General features: G+C 37.4%; 1 protein-coding gene across 1 annotated transcript; it reads left to right on the forward strand.

Moving 5' to 3' along the window:
- Positions 1-3,754: 3,754 nt before the first annotated feature.
- LOC129942309 (pinin) lies at positions 3,755-11,185 on the forward strand. Its single transcript, XM_056051180.1, has 3 exons — positions 3,755-4,028; positions 4,112-5,148; positions 10,863-11,185. Exons 1-3 carry the CDS (start codon positions 3,898-3,900, stop codon positions 10,976-10,978), a joined length of 1,284 nt encoding a protein of 427 aa, XP_055907155.1. The 5' UTR covers positions 3,755-3,897; the 3' UTR covers positions 10,979-11,185.
- The last annotated feature ends 4,952 nt before the right edge of the window (positions 11,186-16,137 follow it).

Below are 16,137 nucleotides of genomic sequence, written 5' to 3' on the forward strand. Positions count from 1 at the left end.
ACCTTCACTCCACAAAGTTAAAGTGAAAAAGAACGGATGTTGATGAAGTATCTCACAAGTCAACACGTTCCTATGTTCGAAAGAAAAATGGCGGTGCTGCTGTGGGGAAAGGTGAACTCTACACATGGTTTATTCGAAATTTTAATTTTTAAGGCCCCTCTTTCACGATGAATTTTTTGGTCTGTGATACTACTTTTCGAAACGGTTCTTTTGTGTAGGCTACGAACAGATCATGCTAAAATATCTACTATACAGAATGCATTCCAATATTTTATCAAACGTTTTGAGTTGAGTTTCCATTTATTTTACTTGAATTCTATGAAACATAATTATTTGAGGTTTTCTCCTATTTTATTTCTCATTTTCCACAAAAATTGTGTGTTGAAGTTGAAACTTAAAATTTCCTGAGATTGTTTTTTTTTACTCTTTATTACCTTTTTTTAATTAGAATCGCAATATTTATGTGAATGGAGGACAAAATCTCGAATCTCATAAGCAAGTGGTAAATTTTAGTCAAAAAGAAGTGAATTTTAAGCCTTTATACCTCTGGGCCGCATTAAATATTGACTAACTCGACTTGATCTGCGACGATAGTCAATTGTGATAGATGTCACAAAAGAGTTCAAATGTCACTCTGTAAACTTTGTTTTGTAGGAAACTCTTCACATGACAGGTAATTTTTATTTTGATATATTATTAGAACCATTTGAAAATTTTACTCCAGCAACCCTTATTTGGACAATATGATTATTGGAAACGGTTCAATAGAGTTCAATTGATTTGAATCAACTAACTTGATGGTAGTCACATGTGAATGCTTCTATGAATACAGGTATCTGTTATAGTTATAGAGAGATTGAATCTTTCACTTTTTTCGGAAAACTCCTTATTTATTGGTTTCAAAACAAGTTCGTATTACACGTTGTTGCTCCAAGCACAAATAAAATCCAAATGATAAAATTAAGTATCCACCAGATAACTCCAATAAAGAACAATCCTTTCTGTTGAGTTAAAAACTTAATTTTATTTATCGACGTTTCGCTGGCTATTTTGCAGCTTCTTCAAGGGAAAACTTTTTGTTTTATGATTAATGTAACTGATGTTAGTTTAGTATCATAAATTTTTTATCAAATTAAACTCATATTTTTCATTTATCAACTGTGCATATGAAATGTTAAGTACCATCAAGTACCAAGTATACGAGAGCGGCATCTAGTGGCCGGTGACAGTTTTACTTCACCTTCTGTGATTCAAGCGAAAATTCTACATTAGCTCATGGACATAATGTCAAAACTTCAATTATAACAATTACAAAATAAGGTGCTGGAGCTGAAATTTCTTAAGGTCTTGAATTTAAACACACGTACATAGATATCTGCACATTTTCAAAATATAATTATTTTGAGTTTGAGGGTATACTTACATAAACACTTATTTTATCTTCCATTTTCCTTATAAAACGTCAGATTTAATATCGTTGCTAAGGACTATTCACATGAGCACGACCAACAAATGAACGAATATTCGTATGAAAAGTAAAAGTATGCTTCATAAATCAAAAAGAAACTTTATTGCTATCGTTTTGTTAAAAATTTGTGTGGAAATATGTCTTCAAAAGTATATAAACTCACATTTTGTAATTCGTTGGTCATGCCCATGTGAAGTTTAAATTAAGATTTTCGAGATTTTATATATTATTAATACATTTTTATTGGTCCTTTTATATATATATATATATTTTCCTTCTTAATTGTTTTATTCTCCTTAAAATATCTATGAATAACTTTTGACTTTCTAAGAAACATTTTCTGTCAATTCACTATTTGGATTTCACTTATAACGATTGTCATTTTTCGACATGCGAAAACTAACCCATTGTTGTAAATGGAACGATACACGTTTTAAGAACAGATTGAAATTGTTAATAAAATATTTATTATAAACATATTGAAAATTTTGCAGTCACAACTAATAAAACTAGAGCACTTTTGAGTCGTTAAATACAAGCAGACCGGAACGTTGTTAGAATTGACAAACGAAATCTTTTCATTTAAAGATGAACAAATGACGACCAAGCTAATCGGCTCCCAGCCATTTAGACCCTGTCCAAATTTACCCCCAAACTAGACAGAAAGAATTAATAGAGAGAATCAAATTTCCCTCCGTCCCTTCAAAACATTTTGTTTGCATTTGAATTTGGATAATACTTTTTTACTTAAGTTGGCACTACAGTCAGCGGTTGACCTGAGTCTCAACCAATTAAAATCTCCAGCCAGCTTGGTCCCTAGCTTCTTCAGTTTCGCAAGCCAATGTTAGTTGATGTCCTCTCTCACCTGCGTACGCCACCTCAGTCACGGTCTTCCACTAATTCGCCGTGTTCGAAAGACCTTCCAGGCTGGCGCTTTCATGTCTATTCGCTCTTCATGACCCAGCTATCTAAGTCGTTGGAATTTTATTCTTTTAACCAGGTCAGTGCCGCTATATAGCCTATAATGTTCGTCATTGTCTCTTTTTCTTCAGTCTCCATCTATGCGGACGGAGCCAATAATCATCCGCTATAAATGAGAACCGGGATGATGAGTGTCTTAGATGATCGGGAGAGGACTTTGAGTTCAAAGAAACAGTGATTTGCAAGAGTTATCCTTCATCTGATTTCAACTCTGGCGTCGTTTTCTGAATTTAAAGGAGTTCCTAGGTAGACAAATTTCCTTACTACCTCAAAGTCTTTGGCGGTCCATGTTGGCATTTTGTCCAAGACGTCGTAAATGACAGTATATACTTTTCCCTGCCCTCATTGAAAACCAAACCCATCTTATCAGCTTACCTACCAATGCTCAAAAACGCTCCACTTACATCACGCCTTGTGTCTGAGAAGCGGATAGACCTTTACAAGATTGTGCTTCTATGACTGACACTTGAGTTTTGCATAATATTTTCTAGAAGTATATTGAAGAAAACGCATGACATTACCTTGTCTAAAACATTTTTTTTTTAACCAAATGCATCGTTGAGAAATATTCCGACCTTGATAGAGCAGCGTACATTCTCCATCGTCATTCTGCACAAACGGATAAGTTTGAAAGGGATGCCAAAACAAAACATTGTCCTGTAAAGCTGTTCCCTATTGATGGTGCCATACGCGGCTTCAAAATCGATAAAGAGATGTGTTTATCGATGTGAAGTTCCTGTGTTTTGTTTTCAAGATCTGCCGCAATGTGAATATTTGGTCAATGGTGGACTTTTCTGGTATGAAGCCACACTAATATGGACCTATCAGGTTGTTGACAAACGGCTTCAGACGTTTACGTAATACCACAGAAAGGATCTTATACGAGTTGCCTCTGTAGTTGGCACAAATCAGAGGGTCTCCTTTCTTGAATATTAGGCAAACTATACTAAGATTCCTCTCATTGGGAATGCTTTCTTCCAATCATATTTCTAAATGAGTTGGTGCATGCTCGCTATCAAGGCATCGCCTGCTGCTTTGAAAAATTCGGTAGCAATTCGGGAGTCAAACCGAGTCACCTCATCCTTGTCTCTCACATGTAATGCCAGAGTAGTCTCAAAAGAAAGGAGCCCAATGTGAACACTGTTTTAAAAGACTGAACCTTACAAAATTTCAATGCGTGTATACCCTTAACAAATTGCTCACCTTCCATTTTATTTTTGATTCGAACTTCCAACGAGACTCGTCACATATACCTTGTCCCAAAACCCAAATGCAATCCCAAATCAAGAAATTTTTGTGACACTTCTTAAAAGTGACAGCTGCTACTTTTTATGCCTACACTTGACTTGGCCATAGTAAATATTTTCTCAAAACGCTGTTTTTTTCAAATAACTTAAGCAAAAAGAACAAAAATTACTCAAACAAAATTAAAAACCATCAAATAAACAATGGGAACTGATGTAATCAAATCATACGATTCGCTCCAGCAAGAATTAGATCGTGCTAAAAACACTCTGGTGACTCTAAATGACAATATTCGGCGCATCATAGGCCGCGACCCAAAGGAAACCAATTTAAGGTTAGTGCCTTCATTCATTTTACCCAAAGAAAATCATAAATTAATCCAATAATAAAATTTACATTTCTCCAACAAACTAAAAGGGGAGATAGAAAGCGTCACTTAAACGACAGTCGCCGGAAAGACTCAACCAATGAACGATCCAAAAACCGTGATGGAGGCGGGGGTGGTGGCGGCGGCGGCGGCAGTAGTCCTCCGCCTGCTAAACGGCGTATTCAAGATTCCAAATCCGTGTTCAGTCGTCTTTCGGGTCCTTCACCGATAGCCCCATCATTGCGCGACGATGACGCACCCGTCAAACCGCGTATCTTCTCCCGAGTAATACGAGAGCTTCCGTCACGAGAAGAAATCGTCACTGCACAAGGACCCGATGCCGAATCTCGTGCTCGTAATCGTCGAATGTTCGGCTCACTGCTGGGCACCCTACACAAATTTTGCCAAGAAGAGTCTCGTCTCAAAAAGAAGGAAGAACAAAAGGCCATGGTCGAGAAGAAAGTCGAAGAGCAAGAGATCAAAGAACGCGCTAATCTCAAAAAAGAACGCGAATCGCTCTTCATGGACCGCAAACGTAAACAGCTAGAAATTCGCAAAATTGAACTTAAGATGTATCGCCTCAAAGACTTCAAGGCTTGGGAGAAATCCAAGAAGGATCTAGTCCACTTCATTCGGACCAAGTCAAAACCTCCCATCTACTTTCGGCCGAAGGTGCTAACCAAAAAAACAGAAAAACTTTTAGCCGAAAATCGAGCTGCCATCGAGAAAGAAATTGAAAAGAAACGTGCTGCTTTCGATGAGGAAATGCTAGAAATTGATAATCGTTTCAAGTTGCGTGAAGACGATCAACACCATCACGATTATGAGCCGCACAACAACGGAGGTCCGAGGAATTCAGCAAAGCACGATCGTCAGAAATCGAACCATATTGGTGACGAGGACGACGATGACGAGGACGAAGATGAGGAGGATGACGAGGACGACGATGATATTGAGGAGACGCAACAGCAAAAAGTACAAGAAATAGATAGCGATCATGAAGAGCGGGAAGTTAGTCGTGTCATCAGCAGTAGTAATCATCATCATCACGAGGACCTGGCCTCCATACAGATTAAAATTCAAAATGGTACGTTTTTGTTGATCACATAGTTTTTGTTTCTTTCTAAAGTCACATTTATCTATTTTCTGTATTAAATTAATTTATTAATTTCTTGGCTTCCAAGCTCCCTAAAACCAGACCAAGCATTCTATAGTAAAGTCATTGAATTCTGCCTAAGAACGCACTTGCTCTAATAAGAAGTACTTAAATATTTTTGCATATTTGCACTAAGGGCTCATTTTCAAAGCAGAGGATTTTAGTTTTCAATTAATTAAACCCATTGAGTATGAAATTGGAATTTTCAATTTTTATATAACGGTTGAACTTGTCCAACTGTAGTTGTAGCTTCCCTCAAAGCTATCCATATATCTCTATTTTCGGCTTAGTTGTACCAATTTGTGCTTATTTGTTATAGATCGTCACTCCATGTTTTATTGGGTCGTCCTGCTTTCTGGTTTCATTTTTTCTGGTCTCCATTTCGTTGTGATATTTGTCCACCTTTTGTCCTGAAGTGTCGTCCCCTTTGACTTGGTCGTATGTTCCTGGCTATTTCCGATCAGTCTGTTAATTTCTTTATTTTTTGGTTCTTAAATAATTTTAGCTGTCCCATATATGTATTTACTCTTTTCAAAATTTTCAAGATTTCATGATTTGTTTATTGAACTTTTATATATACAATTGGATAGTCTAAATATTTATATATTGGCTTAATATTAAATTTAAATATTGTGGTGTTCTAAAAATAAATGTCGGTTGACTTGGTTATCCTCGGGGTGTTCCTTCCCGTTTGTCATTTGTTGGATTTGTTGATTAGTTAGAAGGTTGTTGGCATGTTTTAGCGACGTCGGTGGGCTGACACGGAGTCACTGTAGAATGCAACGGCATCTTCTTGAATTATGTTATCATCCATAAGGTCCATGACGCTGAGGTACCTGGGCTTTGGCAGTCGCTGTTGGGTTGTCACCCTTCTTATTATTACTTGATTTTTAGCCAAGAGTAGTAGATAGTTGTCCAATGTGTTTATTCTCGCTTCAGAATAAATTCTGTCGTTTTTGAAGAATTTTGGACGCTTCCTGTCAAAGACAAGCCCAGTGCAGATTCTTAGGATCTTTCTTTCGAGGCTTTTAGCTGCTTCATGGCCGTTTTAGAGATGGTGTACCAAACGGGAAAGCTGCAATGACTGGTCTCAGCATTTGTTTGTACATCAGGATCTTGGTCTGTTGACTTAGTTCATTGTTCGTCTTCATCATTGGATGTACATGATGGGGGCGCAGCTAGCTTTCCTAAGAACTTTCTGATGCGGGTTAAACGTTAACAGCTCGTGGAAATAAACTCCCAGGTCCTGGACAATCCACTTGGCTGAAAGTGCCGATCCATCTGGGAGTTTCAACTTCAAGTTTCTGCATATTTTCGCTTTTTGAGTTCCTCTACGGACGACATTTGACGACCTTCTGAAGCAGAGTTCCGACTTTGCTGCGATGATTTTAATACCCCAATTATGGTTGAAATCAAAGAGACGGTGGATGTGTGCTTCTACTTTCTTCACGGCTATATGTGGTGACATTGAGGAGCAGTAGGCCAAGGAATCTCGCAGTTGACGGAGTTAGGTTGGTCAGATGTCAGGATGCTGTATAGAAACGGGCCGAGCTTCGAAACCTTGGGCAACTCCAGCCCTGATGTTCTTCATTGACGATGAGCATTTCTCCAATTGTACACACAATTGTCTGGAAAAGAGAAAAGAAAAAATTATTCTTATTAGTGCGATTGAAAAGCTCGTCATGTGAAATTTATGGGCAAGCCCAGTCCATACGCTATCAAATGCTTTCTCAACGCCCAGAAGGCATCCAAAGGTTACACCGAAAACGAAACTGCATGTCAGGAATTATACTGTTTTCACAGCAATTTTTTTTCAGTTTCCTTAATATAAGTTCCTCCAGGAGTTTGCTGCAAAGGTTTGCAGTTTTCCATTTTTGGGGAAAGTAGTCACTAATTGCAGGAGCCTCTACAGGATGAAGTTAGAAACACCATCCGACCCCGTTGACTTCTTTGGTTTGCAGTGTTCTATAATTTCTCATATTTCCTCTGTAGTGCTCAGGTATGGGTTGTCCACTGGGTTATTTGCCAAGTTAGTTTCATTGAATACACTTCTCTCTGAAGTGTCAATGAAAAGTGGGCTAGACGAAGGATTGGAGTTGGGTTGGAAAAGTTGCCTTCAAAGTGGTTGGCAAAAGTTTCCACTTTGTCAACCAGCGATGTAATCTCAGTGATGTTGTCCATCATGACTTTCGGTAGTACTTTATTTCTTTCTATAAAGCGGTTGATTTCTTTGAAGGCGTCTGGTCCGGGTTTTATTTCTCGCAATCTCTTCTTGAGATATTTGTCATTGTGGTGTCGAATAGAGCTTCGGAACATGATGTTAACGCATTTGAGTTCGCTTTTCACTGTCTGGTATTCCCGATTCACTGTGTTGAGTTCTCTCTGGTGAATTCTCTGTAGCCTTTTCCTCAACCTTTGTCGGTTCGAATACAACTTTTGTATATTTTCCGGGAGATGTTGGTATCTATCTTTGGCTGTCATGGGCAGTTGGGCAACTTTTGAACGTCAAGAGCGTTGCCGATTGTCGCTTCCAGAATTTCGATGGCACCATCGATTTCATTATTCTGGAGGTTTCTTTTGGCAGGAGGAAGTACCAAGTGTTGCTCGATATGCCTCTGCATTCGTTCGACGTTGAGTTTTCTATAATTTATGGAGTCTGCTTGGAGTCTCGCTGTTAGGATGGCTGGCTGGTTGAGTTTTATCGAAAGCAGAACTGCTTCGTAGTCAGAGGTGCTGGGCACAGTTGAACATGTGAAGTTGCTGATATCTGGAAGAATATAAACTAAATTAGAAGTTGATAGGAATACATCTAAAGTTGATGGAGTTCTTGGAAAGGTTGGCTTTGGTTGCGACGCTACAACCAAAGAATGTTCATCGCTGTGAATTCTACGTCCTCAATTTTGTCTTCTATAATGTTGCCATTTGTCATGACTTTAGTTTTCGATTTGTTAATTTGACGTCCATAATTTTTACACAAGGCAGTAAGTTCCATCAACATGTCTTGAAAGTAGCTTTTGTAGAAATAAGAAATATACTTACTTTACTTTAGTTGGCGCCACAGCGCATTGTGCTACTGGGCCTCAAGTAATAACTTTCGCCAGCTAACTCAATCTCTAGCTTGCTGGCTCCAGTTTCGAATACCAAGTTGACGTGCGTCGGCCTCAGCTTGATCATTTCACCGGAGATGAGGCCTGCCTCTGCTTCTTGTTCCCTCAGGCTTGGCTTGAATACCTTACGGGCTGGAGCTTCATTGTTCATTCGCTCGACATCGACATGCCCTAGCCATCTTAAGCGTTGAACACGCAGTTTTTTGACCAGTGGCAAGTCGCTGTACAGCTCGTATAGCCCATATCTTCCCCGCCAGATGTTACTTTGCCTGTCGACACAAACCGGACCATAGTTCGGACGCAGGACCATCCTCTCGAAAATACCAAGAGATCTTTCATCCGCCTGGGAGAGGGTCCATGTTTCATACCATGCACCATACAGAAAGATTGGGATGATTAAGTTTTTCTCTTTGGTACTTCGCGATAGGGCCTTATTCCTCAACTGCTTGCTTGCCAAGGAAACTGCGATTAGTAAGGGTCATTAGCAGAATTAACAGCAGTGCCCAGATAAACAAATTCGTTTACTACCTCGAAGTTATACCTGTCAATTGTCACGTTTTGACCAAGTCTACGGTGTGAATCGACTCTATTTGACGACAGTAAATACTTCGCTTTGTCCTCGTTAATGTCAAGACCCATTTTCTTCCCGTCAGGCTCTATATAAGAGAAAGTACCCGTCACTGCTCGTTTAGTTCTTTCCATAATGTCGATGTCATCTGCATATCCAAAATATTGTGTGGATTTTTGAAAGATGGTTCCACTCTTTTAAGAACATTATTGAAGCAGCTATACTCGTATGACAGCGCATTCCTTGTCGAAGTCCTCTGATGGTTTCGAAGGTTCCGGTCGAGTCTCCTCCAATTTTGACGCCGCAACGAGCATTTTCCAGCGTCATTCTGATAAGTCGAATCAGTTTAGTAGGGATACCAAAACTCAACATGGCACGGTATAGTTCGTTCCTGTCTACACTGTCATAAGCTGCCTTAAAATCGATGAAAACATTTTGTGTTTCGAAGTTATGTTCTTAGGTCTTTTCCAGGATTATTCGTAGTGTGAAAATTTGGTGGATTGTAGATTCAACAGGCCTGAAGCCACACTGGTAAGGGCCAATTAGTTCGTCAGTAAATGACTTCAGGCGTTCACATAATACGCTTGACGGGATCTTGTAAGCGATGTTAAAAAGGCTATTGCCTCATTAGTTGGTGCAGAGAAGGCGGTCACTTTTTTTATGGATCGAGCAGATGGTGGTTAAGTTCCACTAGTCGGGCATGCTTTCTTCCAAAACAATTTCAGTAACTAGCTGTGCATTACCAGATCTGCTCAAGTATACTTAAAAAGCTCCGCTTACAGACCGTCATCACCGACTGCTTTGTTTGATTTCAGGCTGCTAAAGGCTAGTTTAATCTCACTCTGGTCGGGTGGGTGGAACTCTAGATCGTTAACCAAATGGATTTGAATCGGTTGCTCGCTGATAGAATCTTTGACTTCATCGCCATTAAGCAGCTGGTTGAAATGATCTCTCCAGATTTTTAGTATTGAATGTGTCTCGACTACGGTATTCCCCTTCTTATCTTTGCAGGCTCTAGGGCGGAAAGAGAATCCTGTTGTTTCCTTTTTGACTCTTCTATAAAAGCTCCGCACCTGTTACCTGTTAAAATATCCCTGGATCTGCATGACTTCACGCTCTTGGAATACTCTAAACGCTCTTGGAATACTCTGTCGGCAAAGGCATTGGCGGTATCCTCCTGCTGCATTTTCTATGTGTGGTGTCGTGTAGGCTATGTCTTCCGATTGACCTACCAAAGATTTCAATTTTGGCGTTAAAATCTCCCAGGACTATTTAAACATCGTTTTTGGGACATTCCTCATATGTTTTGACGAGGAACTCAAAGAAGTCAACATTATCAGCCCATCCGAGGCTATTACTTGTTTTTTTTCATCACACTTTAAAATTTCCTTTCATGGCCGGCTTATGAGGCCTGCGCATGACTGAGATCGTTAGAGCTGATTCTTCAGAGCGATATCTGTTGTTTTGCTCCTACTTCCTGAGAAGGTAACTCTGGTGACACAGCTCTGGCTCCGATGGATCCAACGTTCGTCGATACTTCACCTTTAGGCTATCCAGCGGGCATCACTAGCAGGTGACGATACGATTTTGCACCACCTAGCTCGATAGCTAGAAGTGAAATAAAAGAGTTTAATTTGAGGACTTAGGACTAGAGCGTTGGTTTTCATGCTTTACGTGATCTAAGGATCTTAGAAATTGGGCTTTGATCCTTCTGGTTGAGTCCTAGTCACTATACCGTAGGGCTTGTCGTTTCATCTTCTCCTCCAATCGCCGTCGTCGTTTCTCTCGATTAACTCAAGGTGCTTTCATCTGTGTTTGTCACGTGCTTCTGAACTAAATTGCTACTCTATTACTTAGTAATTCTTTTTTTAAAGAAAGAGAATGATAAAATATGCTTTGATAGGCTTCTTAATTTAATTTAATTTGTCACAATACAAATTTTAAACAATTGTTTTTTTTTTTTATTACAGACATTAAAAAAGAAGATATCGATCCAACCGAATTAGAAACAGATAATTCCAATGAAAGAACTTTGCCAAGCAGCATCATAATTCCGAATAAGGAAATAAAGCGATCTATAGAATGATATTCTCTTAATAATGGTGAACCAAAATAACATTGATGACCAAAATATATGTAAAGATAAATCTAATTTGAGTGGATTAAGAGAGATTAACCATCATTTATGTAGTATTTTACAAAATTAAACATTGTATAATTGAATTGCTGTTTCATTAGAGCTAATAATTATATTAAGAAAAAGGAAACAAACAAAAACAAAAACAAAACAAAATAGAACAAAACGCAAACCGAAAATTTGGGATAAATTATGTTGTTTTTACTTACATCTTGAAATATAGAACTAAATTAAAAAAAAAAGAAGAAAAAATTGAACCAAAACTGCCTAAGAGTCTATTTTTAATTTATTTCGTATTAATCAACATTTTTTCAAATTTTATTCTTCTCTTCTGTAAAATGCCAAAAATTATATACAAAAGGAAATATAATTTATAAAAATTCGACAAAGGATAATTTTTATATATTACTAGCAGACCCGACCACGCGTTGCTGTGGCTGAGTAATTAAGGAAGGACTTAATAGACAAAATTGAACACTAATTTACATAACATCTTTAATTTTATTTTATTAATAAATACTATGCTTAACATAAATTAAATAAAATCACAGTTAAAGTTTACTGAAGTGCCAATCGATGAACAATATTTTTCGTCAGCCTGTCTTTTGTCAACACAAATAAACTCGATGGTCTCCCTAAACGTGAACAGGCAACGTATAATTGCTAATTGATTTAGATAGTTATTTATTATATCTGGGAAGACACTCTCGATCAGATCATTTTTAGTTTCAACAACAGTACAGAAATTGTCTGGCAATCTACAGCAAAAGTAGAGCCGAAAATCACCACATAATAGTAGAATAGCTCCACCATAAAGTCTGTCATTACTGTTTAAATCCTGCAAAGATCTATTTAATACTTCGAGTAAATGTTTATGAGCCATTGTACACTCATCCCAAATTATGATTGAACTCCTTTGTAACACTGTAGCCATTCCACTCCTTTTCTTAATGTTACACATAGCATTTGGATTGTTATGGACATCTAGTGGTAACGTAAAAGCAGAATGCGCTGTTCGACCACCATCTAACAAAGTAGCAGCTATGCCTGATGATGCAATTTCTAATGCAATTTTCTTTTGTGACCGTACTTTCGCAAGGATCAACGATATCAAAAATGTTTTACCCGTTCCAACTGGTGCATCCAAGAAAAAGAAACCACTTTGTTTAGCATCAACAGCCAACATAATCCGATTGTATACATTTTTTTTTTTCGTCATACAACTGACGATATCAAAGAATATAATTGTCCTGATTATATCTAATCATTAATCGAAGCGCGTAGTAATTCATTGAACTAACTTTTTTACTTAATTCATTACCATTGATTGGATCACACTGTTTGATATTGATGTGATATTCATCTTCTCCTTACCAGAATATCAATGGGTATTAGAGTGCGTCGTACAAACGGTGTATATCTGAAATTCTACTCACTGTATTATCTCGGTGTGTAATTTTAATAGATCTGTTGTCAACTGGATCACCGACCATAATAATAGCAACTTCATCTACGGTTGTCGCATTGAATCTGCCAGCGTGCTCTTCTGATGGTTTTTTGTCAGCTTTGATGACAATTTCATAATTGTCATTTTTCAATTGTGGTAATACTCTTTTGAACAGTTGAACCAGATGATTACGGTTCTCTAAAAATATTTCTACAATTGCTCTCTCTTCTGCTTGTTCAATAAAATTATAATTATCGAGTTGGCACACGTTCTTCACAACTGCCCATGAAGTAGATTTGGAGAAATTTAGTATCTTCATTTGGCATTGGCATCAATGATCCAATTTTATGGTATACTTGGCCTTGTGTTTTAAATGTTGTTTCAAAATTACGACCATCAGATGAGAGATCGCAAATTTTAGATGCTCCAAATGATGTTATTTGAAAGCAAGAATTAAACTTTTGTGTCTTACGCAAAAATAATTTTAAATCATTTGAAATGTCAGAAAGTAGTGATTTCAATGGATTCAGGTGGAGTAGGAAGTAATGGCAATACAACTTTTCTGGATGCACAACACATGCCAGGTGTTTCATTGCGAAATTTTAACGCTTGGCAATACTTACATATTTTGTCCATCTCACCGATGGTAACTTTGGGATCAGCTGAGTTTTATTTCAAAGTCAAAATATATTTCCGAAAACATAATGATCATATATAATTAGAACAGTAGATTTTATATTAAGTGTTTTTCATTTGCAACTATATGTAAATAATTTATACCATTACTCGAAATATAAACTATCCTATATCTTAAGTTAGACCAAATTACACATAAAATGCCAACTTTCATCGAAATCGGTTGACTTGGTGAAGAGTTCACTGGGAACATACATAATGACACTGGATTTTTATATATAAATGCAACATACATACAATTTAGACCATTAATGGAAATATAAACTATCCTATATCTTAAATTAGACCAAATTACACATAAATTGCCAACTTCCACGGAAATCGGTTTACTTGGTGAAGAGTTCACTGGGAACATACATATGACACTGAATTTTTATATATTAAGATTTTAAGGATAAATCTGTATAGGAAATTTATCCAAATTATATTTTCCACATAATATCTCTAGGCGACGACGAACCAAATTCCGATGCAGGCAGGCTGATCAACGAAAGCCGTCTTCCTAACTAAGAGGAAATAAAGATTACCATATCTAAGCTGTTAGGAGCATGCACCAACTTATCTGTAAGATATGGTCGGAAGAAAGCATGCTCGATGAATGGAACCTCAGTATTGTTTGTCCGATCCTGAAAAAAGGAGACCCTCTAAACTGCACCAACAACAGAGGAATCAGAATCTACTTCATCACTTACAAAATCTTCTCTGCCGTAATATGTGAACGCCTTAAGCTCATCGTCAAAAACTTGGTAGGTTCAGTGTGTTTTTTTATAGAAAAGGAAAGTCCACAGTCGATACAATATTCAAATTACGGCAAACCTGGAAAAAACCCAAGAACACCAAATCGACACCCACCATCTTTTCATCGATTTCAAGGCCACACATGACAGCATCTAAAGGAACAAACTGTATAGAGCCATGTCTAGTTTTGGCATCTTGGCCAAACCTGTCCGTTTGTGCACGATGACCATGGAGAATTCACGCTGCTCCATAAAGGTTGGAAACAACTAAACAGAACCTTTCGATGTCAAAAAAGGCTTTAATTGAGTTAGTTTATTGACCAATTTGTGAAATTATAGTGATTAGTGGGAATATAGTATACAGTACGTTCTCGATTATCGCAACTAATTAAAACAAGGGTGGTTGCTATGACCGAGGTCGTTGCAATAACCAAGTAAATATTTTCTTAGGCTCAATTCAAGATGCCTTGCATGTATACAACGGGCATGTGGTCAAAATTTTTAAATGATCTTGGGTTTACAGATTTAGCGATGACGAATAGCTTAATTATGTGTAAACCGGATGCGTTCGTGCAGGCGAGAAACGTTATTCTTTCTTTAACTTTTCTTAAAATTTGTCATCCAACCATTGCTCGCATTAAAAGATCCTGGCCTCTCTTTAATTTTTTCATGAAATGAGAATGCTTTGGTTTTCAGGACCTCTGTGGAAATTGGCACATTATGCTTTCTTTGATTCATGAACCACCTATTCCATCTTAGGGTATTCGCCATCTTTTAATGTGATCCTCCTTCCTTTTCCACATTCAGCATTAGAAACAAACTTTTTTACTGCACCATCTTTTCGTTTTATTCTGCTGACTGTAGATTTATGAACATTATACTCACGGCATGATTAATTTATTGAAGCTTCTTTACTAATTTTTTCTATAATTTCACTTTTATTTTTAATTGAAAGTTTCACAATTTTTTTAGTAACACCCATTTTTTCCAAACACAAGCGACTCACTGAACAAAATTCAATAAAAGTAATGAGAACATTTTGCATTGTACAGACACATAAATGTACCTTCATACAACTTCATCGTACCCATCTCTCAAAAGTAGCGGTAAAATAACTGCCGAGACAAAATGTGACGCAACAGACAGAAACAAAAATAGTACAGAACCTGTGGGATATGCATATAAAAACAAAAGTTGCACTTATCGAGTCAATTTTTTTTGAAGAGTTGCGATTACCGCGTCAATAATGATACAAATTGAGCTGTTGCGAAAATCGAGGTGTTGCGATAATCGAGAACGTACTGTATTTTTATGTTAATAAAGTTCCCCTGGAGAAGGCAGCAATTCCTGCCGAAACGTTGGAAAAGTTAATGTAACTTAATTGTTTCATTGCAAAAACTACAGCGACCAAAAAAGCCGACGGAAAAATATATTTCCAGCAATCACAAAAAAGGTTTTAGACAAGGTGATGCGCTGTCATCCAATTTTTTTAACATCCTACTTGAAAGAATAGTGCAGAGCTCTCACGTTAAGACTAGCATATGCTGATGACATTGACATAATCGGAAGAACTTAGCATGATGTCAATGGGGCTTTTGTGAGAGTTGAAGCAGAGCAAAAATGGGTTTAACGGTTAATGAGGACAAAACAAAGTACATGCTATCGTCAAGAAAGGACCTACAACACCGACGTCTTGGTCAAAATGGCACCATCGACAGAGGTAACTTTGAGGTAGTCAAGGACTTCGGCTGAATAACTCTTGCTAACCGCTGTTTTTTTTTGTTTATGCATTACGACATTTTGAGCACAAGACATCCGATTTACCAGCTGCCAAAAAATACCTTCCAATTAAGGCAACTTTATTGGAAAGTTGTCTGGAAAGTTAGTCAAGAAAAATCTCCCTAACTATCAAGCCAAGTCAACTTAAGTCAAAATGACAACTGATCATGTTTTTTCATTGAAGTGAAAAATTTATTTATTTTCTGCACAGTTCCATTTAACTTTTTCTGTAAAAGGTTTCCTTGTCAATTTAAAAAAGAAATAAGTAATAATTCTTTACAATACAAAAGACGAATCGTAATGGACTTGTAGCTTGTCTGAGGAATGTTTTGCAGACAATATAATGTGTTGGGTAGTTCTTGTACTATGAACCTAAAGTAGAGGTTTCTAAAGTAAAGTTCTGAATTTGAAATTCATGACACTTGAAAAACTAACTAGTTGACTTGGTC

Source organism: Eupeodes corollae, chromosome 1, assembly GCF_945859685.1.
Source record: "Eupeodes corollae chromosome 1, idEupCoro1.1, whole genome shotgun sequence".
Classification (NCBI taxonomy): Eukaryota; Metazoa; Arthropoda; class Insecta; order Diptera; family Syrphidae; genus Eupeodes; species Eupeodes corollae.

What these genes read in the sequence shown, in the direction of transcription:
- LOC129942309 (XM_056051180.1), top strand. Translation starts at nt 3,898, where the DNA reads ATGGGAACTGATGTAATCAAATCATACGATTCGCTCCAGCAAGAATTA. An exon ending in CCAAAGGAAACCAATTTAAG is followed by an intron (nt 4,029 to 4,111) that starts GTTAGTGCCTTC and finishes ACAAACTAAAAG; the next exon opens with GGGAGATAGAAAGCGTCACT. An exon ending in ACAGATTAAAATTCAAAATG is followed by an intron (nt 5,149 to 10,862) that starts GTACGTTTTTGT and finishes TTTTTATTACAG; the next exon opens with ACATTAAAAAAGAAGATATC.